Below are 16806 nucleotides of genomic sequence, written 5' to 3'. Positions count from 1 at the left end.
GTAACCTGAAGTTCAAGGTATTTAAGTCACCCCAGGTGATTCCCAGGAAATGGAAAATTCAGGATTCAAAGCTGGTTCTATCTTACTCTATTGCTGTGACCTACGAAGTGACTCAGCTTGTGAGGGACACTTTGCAAATCATAACAGGCTATACTTCCAATTAACAATGAATTTTGACACCAGGATGTGAATAAGAAAGTGAAATGGAAATTCTTGATTCTCCTGCCACATACTTATCTTCTCAATGAGCTGCAGTTCCACCGATGGGAAGCCCTTGGGTACAGTGAATACCTTAGTTCTTAAGTGAAGTGCTAATTATCTTGCAAAACCTCAACACATTTCATTCCCTATGGATTATATGTCCTTTGAGTTTTATGAATTGTTCAAGCCAATCTCAGGAAGGTACTTTACAATAAAATGTAGACACATGATTTGGCATGGTTCTAATCAATCTTATGTATGGTGATTTTTGGAAATAAGCAGAACATTTTCCGATATTCATGCCTAGAGTCATTTGCTTTTATGAGAGAATCAGATTGACACACAAAGGTGGCATTTTGGTATTGACGAAGGGTTTGCCCAAAGAATTTTTACAAAGGAAGAGTGTGGATTGTTTCTATGCACATCACATATACAGTGCATTTCCTCTTAAAATAAAGTGTGCCCTCCAGGCTTAGAAAGCAGTAACCCTGATCTATTTCTCCCCATCAATATTGGGGGTCATTCACTTATAGCAGTAGGAGAATCCTTGGGGGCACTTTTTTGCTCGTCTCTTTACCTGTAGGTGTACTTTAAGGTTATTTCTTATGGATTGTAATAGTCAGCTATCGCTGCCATCAAACTGTATACCAAACAAACTAAACATCTCAGTGGCTTAAAAGTGGTATGGACTGAATTGTGTCCCCTTAAAATCCATGTGTTGAGATTCTAGCTCCTCTCCCCTCACTGTGACAGTTTTGGGAAGTAGGGCTTTAGGGAAGTAATTAAGATGAGACGAGGTCATGAGAGAAAGTCCTCATGGATGGGATTGGTGCTGTTATGAGAATCCTGAGTGAATGTGTTTCTTCCTGCTGGGAGGACACAACCAGAAAATGGCCATCTATGAACCAGGAAGTGGGCTTTTACCAGACACCCAATCTGTTGGCACCTTGATCTTGGACTTCCCAGACTCCAGGACTGTGAAAAAGAAATGTTTGTTGTTTAAGCCAACCAGTCTATGGTATTTTTGTTATAGCAGCCCAAACAGACTGAGACAAGGAGGAAACATTTTAATTTTTCCTGCTCACAGTTCTGAAAGTCAGCAGAGGTGACTCTGCTTCAAGCTACCAGATGATCTGTTTCGGGAAGTTCAAGAAATCCATTTCATGGGTCTATCATGCTCCTTAGCCCCCTGGCTGAGATACACTTTTCTCATGACAAGTAGCAGAAGCACAGGAGAGTGAGGGGAAGCACTGGATGCCCCTTTGAGGCCTGGTGTCTGCTACTTCTGTCCAAAAAGAGGTACTGTAAGTCACTTGGCACTAGGTAAGAAGTGATGGGAGCATGGTCGAATCTATTACAGGAGTACTTGTTTTCCTCCTATTGGCTTTGAAATTGTACTTTCTAATTCATATGTATATATATGAAAGGCACTTCAAAATGTCATTTAATTTAGGCAAGGCTAAATCTCTGGGGGGAAAAAAAGGATAAAATCATACAGGATTACTTCATTCCCAAAGCTGTTATTTTTCTTACTTTTGATTTTTGTTTTTTTCAGATGAATCACAAAATTGTGTTTTGGAGACATCTCTCATGTTTAGGAAAAATAAAAAATCTCATGTTTAAGAAAAATTTACTGCATACTTTCTCAAAGAGAAGAGTGTATGTTATGGCTAAAGCACCCAACCTGTCAGAGAGAAGAATGAAATTGGAACATTCACGAATTGGATTCAGCATCTACCCATAATGTGGTACGTTATAATTTATTGTCTTAAGGAAGACCCTTTACCTCGACTGTAGCTATTAACTCTTTCTTTAAAAAAAGATTTTATTTATTTATTTATTTATTTGAGGCAGAGAGAGAGAGAGTGAGAGAGAGAGAGCAAACACAAGCAGGGGGAGGGGCAGAGGGAGAAGGAGAAGTAGGCTCCCTGCTGAGCAGGGAGCCCTATGCAGGGCTTGACGTGAGCCTAAGGCAGATGCTTAACCGACTGAGCTACCCAGGCACCCCTATAGCTATTAACTCTTAAAATGGTTGGTAGCTTCTCTGTACTGGCAAAGTACTGTAATCTAGGTGAAAACCAGACATTCATGTAGCTATTAAATTGCATAGTCTATTACTTATGATGAACAAGAGTTATTAAATCATGGCAGCTTGGCTAAGACATACAAATGATTAACTTTGATGAATCCAATGTCCCTTAATTTGAAGAACTTCCAGCTTCACCTCCCAATGGCAGGGGGTAGCTAACATCCGGCATGACAGCACTGACGGCTTGGAACGGGATATGTGATGTTAATGCTCAGAGATGCACCTGCGGCAGGACTCCATGTATCAGAAGACTTACCAACTCGGGGACCCTGGTCACTCACTGAAGGTTCTTCTGGTATACATTCTTACTTAGGGAATGAAGAAAATAATGATGCATCATGTTCTCAGGCTTAGATGAAGTAACCCACGTATTAATTATCATGATGATGAAAACACACAGACCGTGTCCGCCTGGCCCAGAGCAGCATTGTGAAGCTAGCACTTGGCTATGTGGCCACCCGTGTGGGATTGCTTACACTGCCATCTTTACTGTACTTTGGAGAAGGTGTGACCTCACGTGAGTTCATCATCCCTACGTGCTTCAGTTTACTCATCTGTGCAATGTGAATCATAACAGTGTCTACCTCAGAAGGCTGCTCTGAAGAGTAGCCAAGAAAGTCATGAAAAGTGCCAAGCATGATACTGGCACATAGTGATTGCTCAATATGTTATCAGCCGAAATGTTGTTTTCATTATTTTGTGGAATTACGTGTTAAATTTCTGCAACACCAAAGGGTCCCAGAGAATATTTTGTTATACTGAGTCTTAAAATCAATATACTTCATCTTATTTTTGACAACTAGACAATAATCCTTTCATAATATAACATTTTTGATTGGCCTTTTGGACTCCATGATGTGACATGTGAGTGGCATGGGAAAGAATATTCCAGTTGTTTCCATCCACCCTTAAAGAACATCTCCTTTTGTGAGCTCAAGGTACAAGCATCTCACAGCCTAATCTCCTGAATGAAAGTGCAGAGATTGCCTGGGGTTCCCAAAAAACAGTTCACCACATATGTGGAGATGTGGGAGGAGCTAGAAGGACAGAGATTCCAGCTGATTACTATTCTCAGGTCAAGGACTAGACAAGATATTTAATAAACTGCATTAATGTGAGCAGAGTCATTTCCCTGCAAGGTGATAAGTGGTTGCATTTTTTTTATTTAAAACCTTCATTAGAAGAGGTCTTCAAATAAAATGAACTTTCTCCTTTTCTGACAACCAAAAGATATGAGATCATTTCATCCGCAATGCGGTTGAAATCAAACTTATTTTTAGCTACATCAGGTTGAGCCTGACAGTGAAACCATGTGTTCTGGCTAGAACAATTAGGTTAGTTTTTTGAAGTTTCATTAAATCCATGTATTTTCATTGAGTCCATTATTTTCATGTATAATCATTAAACATCAGAGATGGAGCACAGCTATAGCCATAACAGCTACCTTGAGGATGGTGAGAATGATGAGGAGGAAGAGGAGGAAGACTAGGAGGAGGAGGAGGAGGAGGGCAGCACCTACAACATACCTGAACTCATCTCCCAAACACCTCTTAAATCCACCTGCTTTCTGGCTCCACTGTCACAGTCCCTGCCCAGGCCACTAGCTTTTTCCACCTGACTTTAGTGCAACAAATACCTGGGTTCCTCATCTTTGATCATCGCTTGGTCCCTCTGCAATTCCTCCTGACCACATCTGCCAGAAATGCAAGGCTGATTACACTCTCATACCAGCTTTGAACTCTTCCGAGTCTCATAAGAGGCAGGGGGAGTTTTCAGGAATTCATGATAGAAAAGGCAGGAACCTTGTGGAGTTGGGATTTGGGGGTGGAGGCAAGAGAACTTTCTGGAAAACTGGACAGGACTGGTCAAGAAGAGCTATGTTGGCATTAAGGGGTTTGGCCTGGGCATTACAGAGGGGAAAACAGGGAGGCGTTAAGTGTGTCTGAACAAGTGTATAGGATGTCCCACTTATGTAGAATTTTGTATGTGTATGTAGAGAGAGAGAGGTCCAGAAGAAAGTTCAAAATGTTGAGCCGTTACTTCTGAGTGGTGAGATTTGGAGGAATTTATATATTTCTTCTTTGTGTCCTTTAAATTACTCTCATTTTCTACATGATTCTGTATTCTCAGGTTTTTAAACATTGATGTTATTTTCATCTTGCAAGCAAAATAAAGCACGTCTTGTTTTTTGTTGTTGTTTTTCTTAACCACATCACAAGGCCAATTAAAACCCTGGGTTAATTGGGCCTCTCTACCCTGGTAGGCTTTCACAGTAGCTCAATCTGTGGCACCACGAACTGTGTTCTAATAGACTTCCCACAGTCGCTGGCTTTGAAGTTTCTTGCCTACAGAAGTCTTTTGAGTCTCTTACTGGCTGAACCACAGTGGCTGCTAGCTAAGGGGAGCAAGCCGACTCTAATTACAGTGTTTTTATTGCTCTTTGAAAGGTGAGAGGCAAGAGACCTCATTTACCATGCTGGTCCGAGTTTTCAGAGCCCCTAATCAGAGAAGTGATCATTGGATTGTAAACTGAGCCCATCTACTGTGAAATTGCTGGAAAGGAATTGATAAAGCTTCCCAGTTTTAAGTCCCTGCTCTTAAGGACAACTACTGTAATGGAGTAGTGGAGATTTTTTGCTCCGAGGAAAATTCCTAAGGAAGCTGGGGCAGGGGATGGAGTAGGAATTGGGCTGAAATTAAATATAGGGCACACTAATAATGATATCATTCTTCCAATTAAGATGTTTTATTACCTATGGCCATTTTTTCCCCTTTGAAATAGTCTTAGTTAGCTGGAAATGAAGCACTATCTGATCATTTATTCATTTTGTCTCTTTTGTTCTCATATATCTACATGAAAGTCCTCATTTCTCAGAGTTTTTATACTTACTTTTTAGTACGGGGCATTTCCAGAGCAAAGAGGTAGATACCTTCCAAAGCAAAAGTGTCTCCAAGAACTAAGGGCAACACAGAAAGATCTAGATATGGGATGGCATTAATTAATTGCATTTTCTAAAATTTTCTTACATTGCTTCATAAGGAAACCTTCCAAAATACTCTCTAGAAATCAAGGGTTAATATAATGTATTAGTCCTCTAAGGCTGCCATAACAAAATACCACAGACTGGGTACCTTAAACAACAGAAATGTATTTTCTCTCAGTTCTGGAAGTCTAAGGTCAAGGTGTCGACAGGTTTGGGTTTTTCTGAGGCTTCTCCCCTTGGCCTGTGGACAGCCACCTTGTTGCTGTGTCCTCAGATGGCCTTTCCTCTGAACACAAGCATCTCTGGTATCTCTCTGGGTGTCCTAATCTCTTCTTACAAGTACACCAGTTACACCAGATTAGGACCCACCCTAAAGGCCTCATTTTAACTTTATTATTTCTTTAAAGTCCCTACCTCCAAGGATAGTCACCTTCTGAGATACCAGGATTAGGACTTCAACATCCAACTTTTGAGGAAGACTCAATTTAGCCAATAGCATGTGGCATCGGTTGAAAGAGTAAATGGAGAAAGAAAAAAAAAACACACCAATAAAGCACTAAAATATTGCTTGTGCTTTTATAATGTCAGCAACAGTGACAATATTATCTGCCAACTTTGAGTAGAGATGAATATGGGATTTTTTTTAATCCCCAAAAACCAAGTGTCCTCTGGAACCAGATCATTGTCCTTCTCCTTATAATTATCTGAGACCTCTCCAAAAGTGTTCATGCCTCATAAATGAGAAGTGGATAGAGCATGAGCTTTGGTGTCAAGAGAACTTCTTGCAAGTCTGAGCTCTTTCACTTATTACCCAGAGACATGTTGGGCAGGTCACTTAGCATTTCTGGGTCTTAGTCCCCACATTTGGAAAATGACACGATCAACTCCTTCTTGCCACAGTGGGTGAGGGGATCGCATCAGCAGAGGCCGCTGGGGGGCTGTGGAATTCTGAGGCTTGAACTTGTGTTTGAGCCTGAATCTCATTGATTAAGACATAGTTTCATAGCAAAGGATGATTGGGTATCAAACATTTTGAGCACATAAAAGCCAGGGGGAACAAATTATTAAAAAAATTCAGAACTTAAGCAGTACCAAATAGGAAATGAGTTGGAAACAATCTCTAAATTTGAGGGCAGTGTAAAAGGCCCCAAGTAAATATAAATGTTTTTCCTGTGTCACTAAATGAAGGGTTTGAAGGGTCTTGAAGAAATACTTAGAATAAAATAGAAGCATGCAAATAATACATTTAAAACAATCAGAATCACCAATTACTTACAGGTGACAGCAGATTAAAAGCAAGAGGCAATTAAACTATAGCTGGATGGACCAGGACATCAGATGTGGTTACTAAATTAGAAGTGCAGAGTTTTTTTTTTCTCTTAATTTTCTGGCATGTGAGGCAAAAAACGGAAACTTATATTAAGGGTTCACATGACACTCATTCTCCATGAGGAGACAGCTGTTTACTTTTGTATGGCAGCAAAGTTTTGCCAAGCACGATGTCTGAGAAGATATTTCCAGCACAGACTGTCCTCTAGGTCGGAGTTACTACCCTGACTGGTCACTCTAGATCTCTCGGGAAGAGAGGAGCCACCAAAAAATTCAGTGGTCAAAGCCCAACCTTCAAGGATTCTGGTTCAGCAGATCTGAGTTAGGCAGAGGTATTTATATTGTTCAAAAGCTGTGTCAATCTGCTGATCATTAGCCAGGTTCGGAAAGCATTGATGTAGGGTATACTCAGGGATCTTAGTTTAGGTACTTCCAGTGAGAAGACAGTGAGACAAGGATTTGAGTGCAAAGTGTTTATTTGGGAGGTGAAAGAAACACAGATAGGGTAGTGGAGAAATAAGACAAGAGAGGAAAGACAGTGAAGGCAGTGCGTCATGAAGCCCATTAGCACAGTGGGCCAGTGGAGCTTCATCCTTCTGGGGAAACAGTAACATGGAGTGGGACACATGCTTCTGAGAGCAAGGGAGCTGGGCATTGATGCACCAAGTGCCCAGTAGTCAGGGGCTGAGGGCTACTCCCAGAGGGTGGCGGCTCCCCGGTATCCTCAACCTTCTGCGTGAGTGCTAGCAGGGGTAAACCCTCAGGTAAATGTGTGCAGGAAGTGCCAGTTGAAATTTGGTGGGTGGACACGAAAATGGTAGGGTTGTGGACAAATATGGCCGCCACAAAACCATGGTCACCCACTTCACTACCCTCCTGGGAGCAACTGTGGAACTGTGGTCCTCATCCCCATGACCCAGAGCTATATTCACATCTGCCCTGCCCAGGACGGTGGTTTACTTTATGTATACATGGAATTTCAGAGCTGGGCACAGAGGGATGGGTGGAAAATGGCAATGAACCCCTGCAGTCCCCAAACACCAGCACTGTGACCCGGCTGAGTGAGCTAAGGCTTGCTTTCTCTTTTGCACCTCCTTTCTCCCCTGTGCAAATTAAGAAAAATGACTTGCCCTGTCTTTCTTCATTTATTATCATGGGACTTAAGACAAGACTTCATAAAACTAAAGGATGAAGCGTAACTAGGCAGTGGGGCTTAGGTGGAACAAAGGACTTTGCAGATAGCTAGACCTGCTCCACTACTGCACGTTAGCTGTGGGGACTTGGGTGGGATACATTCTGGGTCTTAGTTTCTTCATCCATAAAATGGGAACAGTGATAATATCTACTTGGCAGGGCTGTTGTCAGAACTAGGGAAGGTAGAAACGGAGCCTGGCACTATGCCAGGTAAATGAAAACTGTTGTTAGGGAAGGGGGACTTATTTGACAAAAGGTTCTTTTATTTGGTAAAAGGTTCTTTATCTGTGACTTACACACAGGGATTCCTCAGTTCCTGTTTTAATGTGAAGATAGAAGGTCTTGTGAATGGTACAGTGCTGAAAATGTCAGTTTAGGTCAGTCCTATTTGTTTCCCCAGAGCCTTCTTCCAGGGAGTGCTCTCCCTGGTTTTTCTCCTCAGTTCTTCATTTCACATTCTCCTCTTGTCACTGCAGCTTGCTCCGCGGAGAGCCAGGGAATTGGCAAGAGAGTCTGTGAGGATGAAAGACTTTGAGAGCAGACCAGCATCTTTCATATATCTTTCTTCCAGAAGGAATGTGAACAAGCCTAGGGAAGCTGGATTTGTGTAAATTAGCCCCATCCCACTCCCTGTAGGCCATTTTATTTTAAAATCTATTCGACAATCAATGCCATTAGCTCAACAGATGGCTTGTTAATCTTTAGACCAAGAGCCAGATTTTAAATTGCCTTCCATTTTGCAAACTCTTCTCAGAAGAAAAAAGTAAATGAAACATAAAAGAAAAAAAAAAAAAAAGAATTTCAGTCCAACCCCAGGGAGACCCACAATGTATTCATTTCAGGCCTAGCTTTTAAGGTCAGCTTCAGCAAATTTTTGTTGGTTGGATGCTCATATATCTATAGGCAAAGAAAGTAAATGCATTGATTCTTTTTTGAAAATAGTGAGCAAAATGCAGAACATTTGTCAGCCAAAAAAAGAGCATAACTCTCAAACATGATTAACTCAAGCATGATCAGATCAAACCTTGCCATTAGTGACAAGCATGCATGTTTTCTCTGAACTTGGGGACAGCCTTGAAAATACATCTAATAATTTCCCTGGAAATCCCAAAGCTCGGCCATCTCTAGATGAGATTATGTAAAGATTTTGTTTTCAGTGATCTCACTACCTCTTTTCCTGATGCTTTCAGGACCCAATTCCCCACCATGTTACCCCAATGTACACATGGACACGTGCGCGCACGCACACACACACACACACACTTCTTAAACAATTCACACTAGCTTCTGGTTCTTTTAATATTAAATAAATTAGAGCCATAAAATAAGGGTGGGTTTTCTTTTACTATCTCCAACCCATGATACGGTTGGATCCTATGTGCATCTTGTGGCCTCAAGATTGTAATTTCTCTGAGTTGGCAGGAAAAAGTGTTAGACCTTAATTAAGGAGTGCCCCCTGCCAGATCCACATGACCCACTAATTCATTTGGTGCATCTGGGGCCATCCATACAAGTGTGGGCAAATGTGGGATGAAGAATTCAGGTCTTCCTCTTCCCTAAATCCTGATTCACCTATTTGGATTTGGAAAAAGGTTGGGGAGGGCATTTACAAATGTGTGGCCAATGAGTTTGCCTTTGGTCTGCTTTTTCTGGGTCAGACCGGCCAACTTGAAGAATCAGTGACATCACTTTGGGAAGAGAGAAGAAGATCAGACAGAGGCAGGGGCTCCCCTCCTGCTGGCAGGGCTGCACTTGACCACTAGGAGTTTATGCGGCTACTCAAGGAAATACATGCTAATCAACTCTCCCTCCCCAGGAAGCTGCCCCAGATCATTTTCTCCATCTCTCCCCGGAGAAGCCAGATCCTGCCTAGTGTTGAGCATGTTATCTGGGGGCTGTTTGTGAAAGGAAAACAGATGATCTCATCCTATCTTGAGGGAGCAAGCAGCTTTTTAGAATCACAGATATTCTTCATGACAACTCTCTGACAATGTAGGAACCTCAAGTGCCTTCTGAATCCTCAGAGAAACTGCTGCTGAGAGCCGGGACATTTTCATGGTATCTATATTCTTACTTTGTTCTGTTTCTTTGAAGACTGGGGGACAGGGCATTGGGAGAGGCAGCTGGTGTCCTGTGAAGGACACTGGATGGGGAATATGGGCACACGTGTGCTAGTGCCCACGGCTGAAGGGTTTCCATTTCAGCGGGTGAGAGCATTTCTAGGACTCTTCCACACCCGAGATTCTAGGATTTCGCCTATTTCTAGTAACCTGAACATTTCATTAGGCAGAATTTTCCATTCTCTAGCTGTGCCAGATAGAGGAGAGAACTTACTGAATGAATTGGAAGTCTCGAGCCAGTGAGGAAAACCTACCCACATCTCAGACTGCCTTCTGCTTGTTGATGTCAGAACAAGAATTATTGTGGGTAATCATTGAAGGACGTAAAAAAGAACAACGCGTACCTGGCAGAAGTGGTCTATCAGTGCGTTGCAACTTGCCAAAGTGTTCTTGAAAGTTACATCTTCCATTACATAACTTTTTATCACTTTCTTAAAAAATGTTCCAGTTGGGCTGGCATGTTTTATGATTTGCCTTGCTTCAGAGATAAGCACATTGTCAATGATTAGACGAAACTTCCCAGGTGTTTTTGAACTGAAAAGGTTGAGGTTGGCAGAGGGACGCCAAAGGAGGGGGTTGAGCAGAGAAGCTGGTATTTAAAATATTTAAAAGGCAAGATGGTATGTACGCGCCTCAGATAATAAGATGATAGTGAATTTCAAAAACCTTACAGTCCTAAAATAGGTAGCTTTCCATGTATATAAATATGTACAAGGGTTCAGAAACTTAAGGAGCATACTGGGATCGAAACCGAAGCAGGCATTTTGGGGCTTTTTCTGTTCAGCCAGCTGTGGGCCTTAGGAAGCCACTCCTTAGCATCGTGTGCTATTGGTCCAGTAGGTTGGAGCATGCTTACAAGCTGATGGGAAGTGTGTTTCCTTCCAGTTCTGGTCATGAAGGGGCCTTATAGCCTGTTATTGGTTTGTTTTTGTTTGTTTGTTTTTTTAAAGAATTAATTTTCTCCTCCAGTGGCTTAACCACTCCAATTCATGGCAACCTAACTTAAAGTTGTTTTTTTTTTTTGAAACACTGGTACTTACAGCACTGTTAACTGAAAATCTACACACAGAATCCGGGCAGGGGAATGGTTATTAACCTAGGATGCACCTCTTACCTCTACGTATGCACAGAGTTACCAACCCAAAAGTGGAAATTTCACATTGCCACCGCTGAACCAGCAGGTGACTATCTTACAACACTCTTCAGAGATTTTTTTTTTATAGGTACTTTCACTTGACTAATGTAGTTGGCCATTAGGAAAATAAACTCTTATTAGTATGAATATAAAGGTTATTTCAGAAGCAGCTGCCTGAAACGGATTATGTGATTTGTGAACGCTTTTCTAAAAAGAATGTGACTCACACACTCAAATAAACGTAATTGATTTTTTAAAGGGTTATCTTAGCAATGGCTGGACTTTCCTATTCTTTAGGGGAATAAAAATTTGCATTCAGTTAGGCATCTCTCTGTGGTACAGAAATATATTATAATGTTGTCCTCCAGGGGGCGTTAAATCTTTAGCAAAGCTCCAATTTCTGTGGCAGGCATTCAAAGCCAGTCAGCAAAAGCAGACAGTCTGGCTTCTTTCTCACTGGGATGCAGAAGTGCTAGGGCCCATATTCTGAATTTCACATCTCAGACTTGCAGACAAGGCCTTACATTTTTTAGTAAAGCTAGGGTGGGTCTGCCAATCTCCTGGCCCTGGGGTATATGCCAGTATAGCCTAGACACGTCGCTCTGAACACTCTCCTGCAGGTCTTGGATTGGCCGACTCTCATGGTCCATGTCAGTAAACTTTTAAGAGACTATTGATATGGATGGGAACTGCTGTGCTTTCCAAGGGCAGAAATGTGATTCCTGGAGGTCCCAAAGACAACCTGGTGTGGGTTGGAGAAGGCTCTGTTGGTCAAAATTGCAAAGGACCCATCCTTCCTACTTAAGCCCCACAAAGGGCTATTTTTGTTGTTACTTTGTTAACGAGAACATCACTTAGGAAATCTGCAAACCTCTTGGTCTGGGGAACCAGCAACTTCAGCAGTAAAGTGTATGATTGTAAAGCAATACAGTACAGAGATTAAGAGGTTTCTAGGTTCTATAATTGACTGACAGGATTTCAATATCTGCTATACTTCTTATAAGGCTAGGATCTTGAATTAATTGCTGAAACTCCTGTGTCTCTGATCCCTCATTCATAAAAGACTATCTCATAGGGTAACTGGAAGGATTAATTAATACAACCCAAAGAAAGTATGTGGTGCATCCTGAGTGCTCCATAAATTCTATTAGTCATTCTTATTCCCAAGAATTGAGATCCTCCTGATACGGCTCCAGCTTTGTCTCTCATTACTCCCCTACATAGACTTCTTCATCCCAAATACCACCCTATACTTTTTACCTCTTTGCTCCCCCTGGTTCATCTATCTTCCTTGCCTATATCACTATCTGATGAGATCCCGCCCAAGTTCCAAGGGTTATCTGTAATGGCACCTCAAAACCAACCCCCCCCAACAATTCCCTACTCAAGAACTGAACGAGCTTTCTCCTATCTCCGAACAGTAGCAGAGATGCGATATCTTGATCTACAGGTATATACATTTGTCAAAACTTATGGAACTATACACTTAACATGGCCACATTTTTTTAGCATGTAAATCATACCTCTACAAACCAACCCAGTAGGAGCATTATAAGAAGGTCTCAGCCTTTGGAGAGAGAAAGCCGTACTTCAAATTCAAGTTCTAGTACTTTCTACCTGTTAGGCCTTTGAACTCCTTCCACCTGTAGTTTTCTCTCAATGGGGCAGTTGTCACGTTCTCCTTTTGTAGTGAGGGCGGAGAGACATAATAATACAAAATGCCTCGCACACGGCTGATGCTGCACTGCTGTTAGACCTTCTTTTTCAGCATCGCTAGTTCTATGTTACTCACATACCCCTGCCCACCAAAAGGTGATCTGAAGGACAGAATGTGTGCTGTCCTTTTCTTTTCCGTGTTTCTAGTATAGAGCAAAAGTTGTGTGTTTAGCTATTTATATATAAATATATATATTTATATAATATATATATCCGACTTTTGGATAGCAAACACCTAGCAGCAGCCCCACTGAAGCCTCTGCAGGATGCCACACTGTGTATTATCACTCGGGTTTGCTAAGGCTCAGTATTTTAAAGTCTGACAGATACTTTCTTTGGTCAATAATTCAGCTACGGCTCCCCAGTGTACAGTAGGGCTTAATAACACAACTTTAATTATGATAGTTCTTTAGGTTCATAAGGGTTGTCTATTTCTCTTGAAAGCAATGGAATGGCTGTACTGTTTTCTGGACCAATAAGTCACTCTGTTTTCCATGGTTCAAAGTTAAGCTTTTATTTGGTTTTAAATTAAAAAAATAAATTTCGTTATTAAATAGTGAGATGGATCTAAGTTATGTTCAGATAGTAGCTTACTCAGGAATATACCACTGGGGGTACAAGTAAGGGGTGGGTCACCTAAACTAAAATGATTCGTTATGTCATCATGTTTGTTAAAAGTTCAACAGTGGCGTAATTCAAAAGAAACGGAGATACAAAGTTTTAAATGTTTACAATGGATGGGAGAAGTAAACCACTTAATCTATTGCAATTGCCAACTAATTTCTTTCTCAGTGCCAGTCTGCTTGGACTCTATACCACAGTGCTAATGTCATCGGGCTCATCTGCTTTCTTCTGCCTGCTCGGCAGGGATTTCAAGTATTCAAGGTGTCTCCGGGCATCCTCCTGATTTTGCCTCACATAATACACCACATAGGAGATCACCATGGTGAACCAGCCAAACATGGTGACCAGCATGGCATAATCAGTAGTCTTTTTAGGGAGGTTACAAAGGTCAGCATCATTAGCAGCATTGAGGAATGGTCTCCCGGCGTGTTCATCCAACACAGAAGTCTTACAGATCACGTTGTGGGCTGTCTCATGGTTAGATGCCATGCTCCTCAGAACTTGCTGTAGAGTACAGTCGCAGTGCCAAGGATTGTTGGCAATTCTGGCCCTGGCCTTCAGGTTATTGAAGGCATTTTTGTGCACGCTTTGAATCCGGTTGTCAGACAAGTCCAGAGTCTGCAAAGTTTCAGCTACTCCTTTGAAGGCATGCTCATCGATAAACTCAATGCCATTTTTGGACAAGTTGAGAACTCTCAGTTGATGGAGGTCCTTAAAAATCTCATTGGGGATAGATGTGATCTGATTGGAGTCCAGATACAATAAGACTGTTTCAGGAGGAAGATCTCTAGGTATTTCCTTGAGATTTGCATTGCTACAGGTGACATTTAAACCCCCAGAGGAAGAACAGAGACAGCCCTTGGGACACATACTGGCAGAATGAAAGCACAGTATCATAAGAACAAAACTTTGTAGGAGGAGACACATGGAGAGGGAACGGGTTAACCACAGGTCTACCAGATTCATGCTGGAATGTCAGCATAATCACAAGCCCATTCCTCATTCACTCCAACAAGCAAGCGTGGCAACCGTTCCAGCCCTGTCCACACTGTTGACTTCCTTCTTGCTTGGTTCAAAAGGTTGCAACTAACACACGTGTCTCTTCATTATTCCTGTCCTTACTTGGGTACCTAAAGGAAAGGGAAGCAGATGCAATTAGCTTTTTTGCAGAGGGAGGTACATTGCAATTAAAAGTGCTCTCAGGCGTCTGGCATTCTATGTGGGCGGGAGAGTTGGTTATGTAGTTAATTTTCATCGACAGCACTGGGAGTTATCTGCATAATGGGAGTCTCCTGCTCAAATCCCAGGTGTTGGGCTAAAGGACTATCAATAAACGACAACATTTCCGAATCATTTGCCTTGATTTTAGTTGTGCAGAATTACAGCAAACAGTCCAGATTTCTCTCATCTCTACTGGTTCTCTCACATCCTGAACCCCTTCTAAATTAGACAGCAATAAAATTTAATTAGACCTTCCCCCCTTCTACGGTAACAGATGCATTAGTGCAATTTAGAACTGCTCTTGAGCAGCAATGAGAAATAACACCGATATTTCATGGTTAATGACCATAGATAGCAATAATTGTCATGGCTTTTGAATGGATGTCCAACTGGAATATTTTCTCTAAAGAAACATCTTACTTGAATTAAGAAACGAATAAATGTATTCCAACTTTCACAACAGAATATTGCTAGGGACTGATAAACCAGGATCTCCAAAAGAGCTGTCTCCCTGTTTTTCTCTGTTTTGTAAACAACCTATCCTCTCCCCAGTAGATCTTCAAATATGACACACACCTCCAAGACTTTTTATTTTTATCCATTTATTTATTTATTTTTAAGATTTTATTTATTTATTTGAGAGACAGACAAAGAGCAAGTGGGGAGAGGGGCAGATGGGGAGAGAAAGGGAGAAAATCCCAAGCAGACTCTACGCTGAGCATGGAGCCCAACACGGGGCTTGATCTCACAACCCTGAGACCATGACCTGAGCCAAAAGGAATAGTCCGACACTTAACTGACTGAGCCACCCAGGCGCCCCTTCAAGACTTTTTAAAATATAAGATAAAATTTAAATATATTAGCCTCTAAGACTTTCCCAATAACCTATTTTATCTTTCATATATATATATACATATATATATATATATATGTATGTATGTATATATATATATAAATATTGTTGGAAGGGCCTTCTAAATGGCAAAAATTAAGTGATATATGAAAGGATATAAGCTTACTCAAAAACAGAGATGAGAATATAAGTGAACCCTCAAAACTACTTTTTCATATAGAGAAGACAGGCATCTTGGAGACCAGTTCATGGAGGAAGTGAGTGGATTTTGGAGAGATTATGTGATTCGCCCAAGGTCAAATAGTTCGTAGGTGGAAGAGATAGGACTCAGGCCAAAGGCTTTGTTCTGACTTATTAATCTCCTAACTCTTTCCACTACCTCCCTCCCAACTCTCTCCCAATCTCATCTGCTCTATGAGGACAGTCAGAATCCAGGGAGCATTGCTTGTTGTGATTTCTGATGCCGTTATGTTGCAGCTCAATCCCAAATTGAGTACTCTATGGAGTACGAGGGAGCTCCATGTCTGACTTCAGAGCGTCCTCTTTTAGGATGTGAGAAACAAGGAGAATGTTCCTTCCTCTCACTGCAGTGAGCAACAAATGACTTTCTGCAAACTTATCTTTTCTAAAGATCCCAGATGGATAAATACAGAGGGAAATGACTCCAAATGTTACCAAACGCACAGAAGAGAAGATTAATGTGAGCTGAAAACATAATGAACGGGGTTGTTAATCATGGAAAAAATGAGATTAGCACCAGCAGAATGGAGTGGATGTGCTTTTGGAATCCTGAGTCCCTTAAATGCCAGAGAATGCTAAAGAAGGACCCCTAGGCTTAGGAAGCCATCCATCAATAGCTCATTTCATTTGAGGTGAGTTTCCCTCCCTTCCATGTTTTCCTTCAACACTGCATTGCATGACATTTGGGAACTCTAGTGATTGCCTAGATGGGAGCGAGAAAAAATAAACAGGTGTGGAGGGGAGGGCACTCAGAGAGGAAAGAGGGTGGCAGAAGGATAAGGTAAAGGATGCTAGGATGAGGACATGACAAGGACACAGGAGATGGGAGGCATGAATTTGAATAGAGAAAATAAAGAGAGTCTGTGTAATCAACCAGCTCCCATCAATCAAGTAGGTACCACCAGCCTAGATCCTGCTGGAAAGTGGGAAGCCTTCTCTGGAGGATACTCCACATCTCTCCAGAGACTGATTCAGAGTCTATCTGAAGAAAAACGTTCACCAATTGAGACTAACAGTTCCATGAGGGCAGGCTCTTGTGTCCGCCTCATGTAGAAACAACAGCAAACAATTAAAAAGTGAAAAGTACACTAGTTTGTATA

The 16806-nt window shown here is 41.6% G+C and overlaps 1 protein-coding gene across 14 annotated transcripts in view; it reads right to left on the bottom strand.

Annotated features, from left to right (window-relative positions):
* LRRC3B (leucine rich repeat containing 3B) overlaps positions 1 to 16806 on the bottom strand; it is a 143921-nt gene that overhangs the window by 39652 nt on the left and 87463 nt on the right. For 10 of the 14 annotated variants that reach the window (XM_078072494.1, XM_036109281.2, XM_036109320.2 and 7 more), the window contains one exon: positions 13257 to 14522. The exons of the other annotated variants lie outside the window; for them this stretch is intronic. In XM_078072494.1, the coding sequence (XP_077928620.1) occupies positions 13579 to 14358 (780 nt within the window). In that variant the 5' untranslated portion in view covers positions 14359 to 14522 and the 3' untranslated portion in view covers positions 13257 to 13578. Of the gene's footprint in view, positions 1 to 13256; positions 14523 to 16806 lie in introns of those variants that run through there. 14 annotated transcript variants of the gene reach the window in all.

This window comes from Halichoerus grypus, chromosome 1 (assembly GCF_964656455.1).
Source record: "Halichoerus grypus chromosome 1, mHalGry1.hap1.1, whole genome shotgun sequence".
Classification (NCBI taxonomy): Eukaryota; Metazoa; Chordata; class Mammalia; order Carnivora; family Phocidae; genus Halichoerus; species Halichoerus grypus.
Note: the sequence above shows the minus strand (reverse complement) of the source record. Positions and strands in the feature narration are given on the sequence as shown.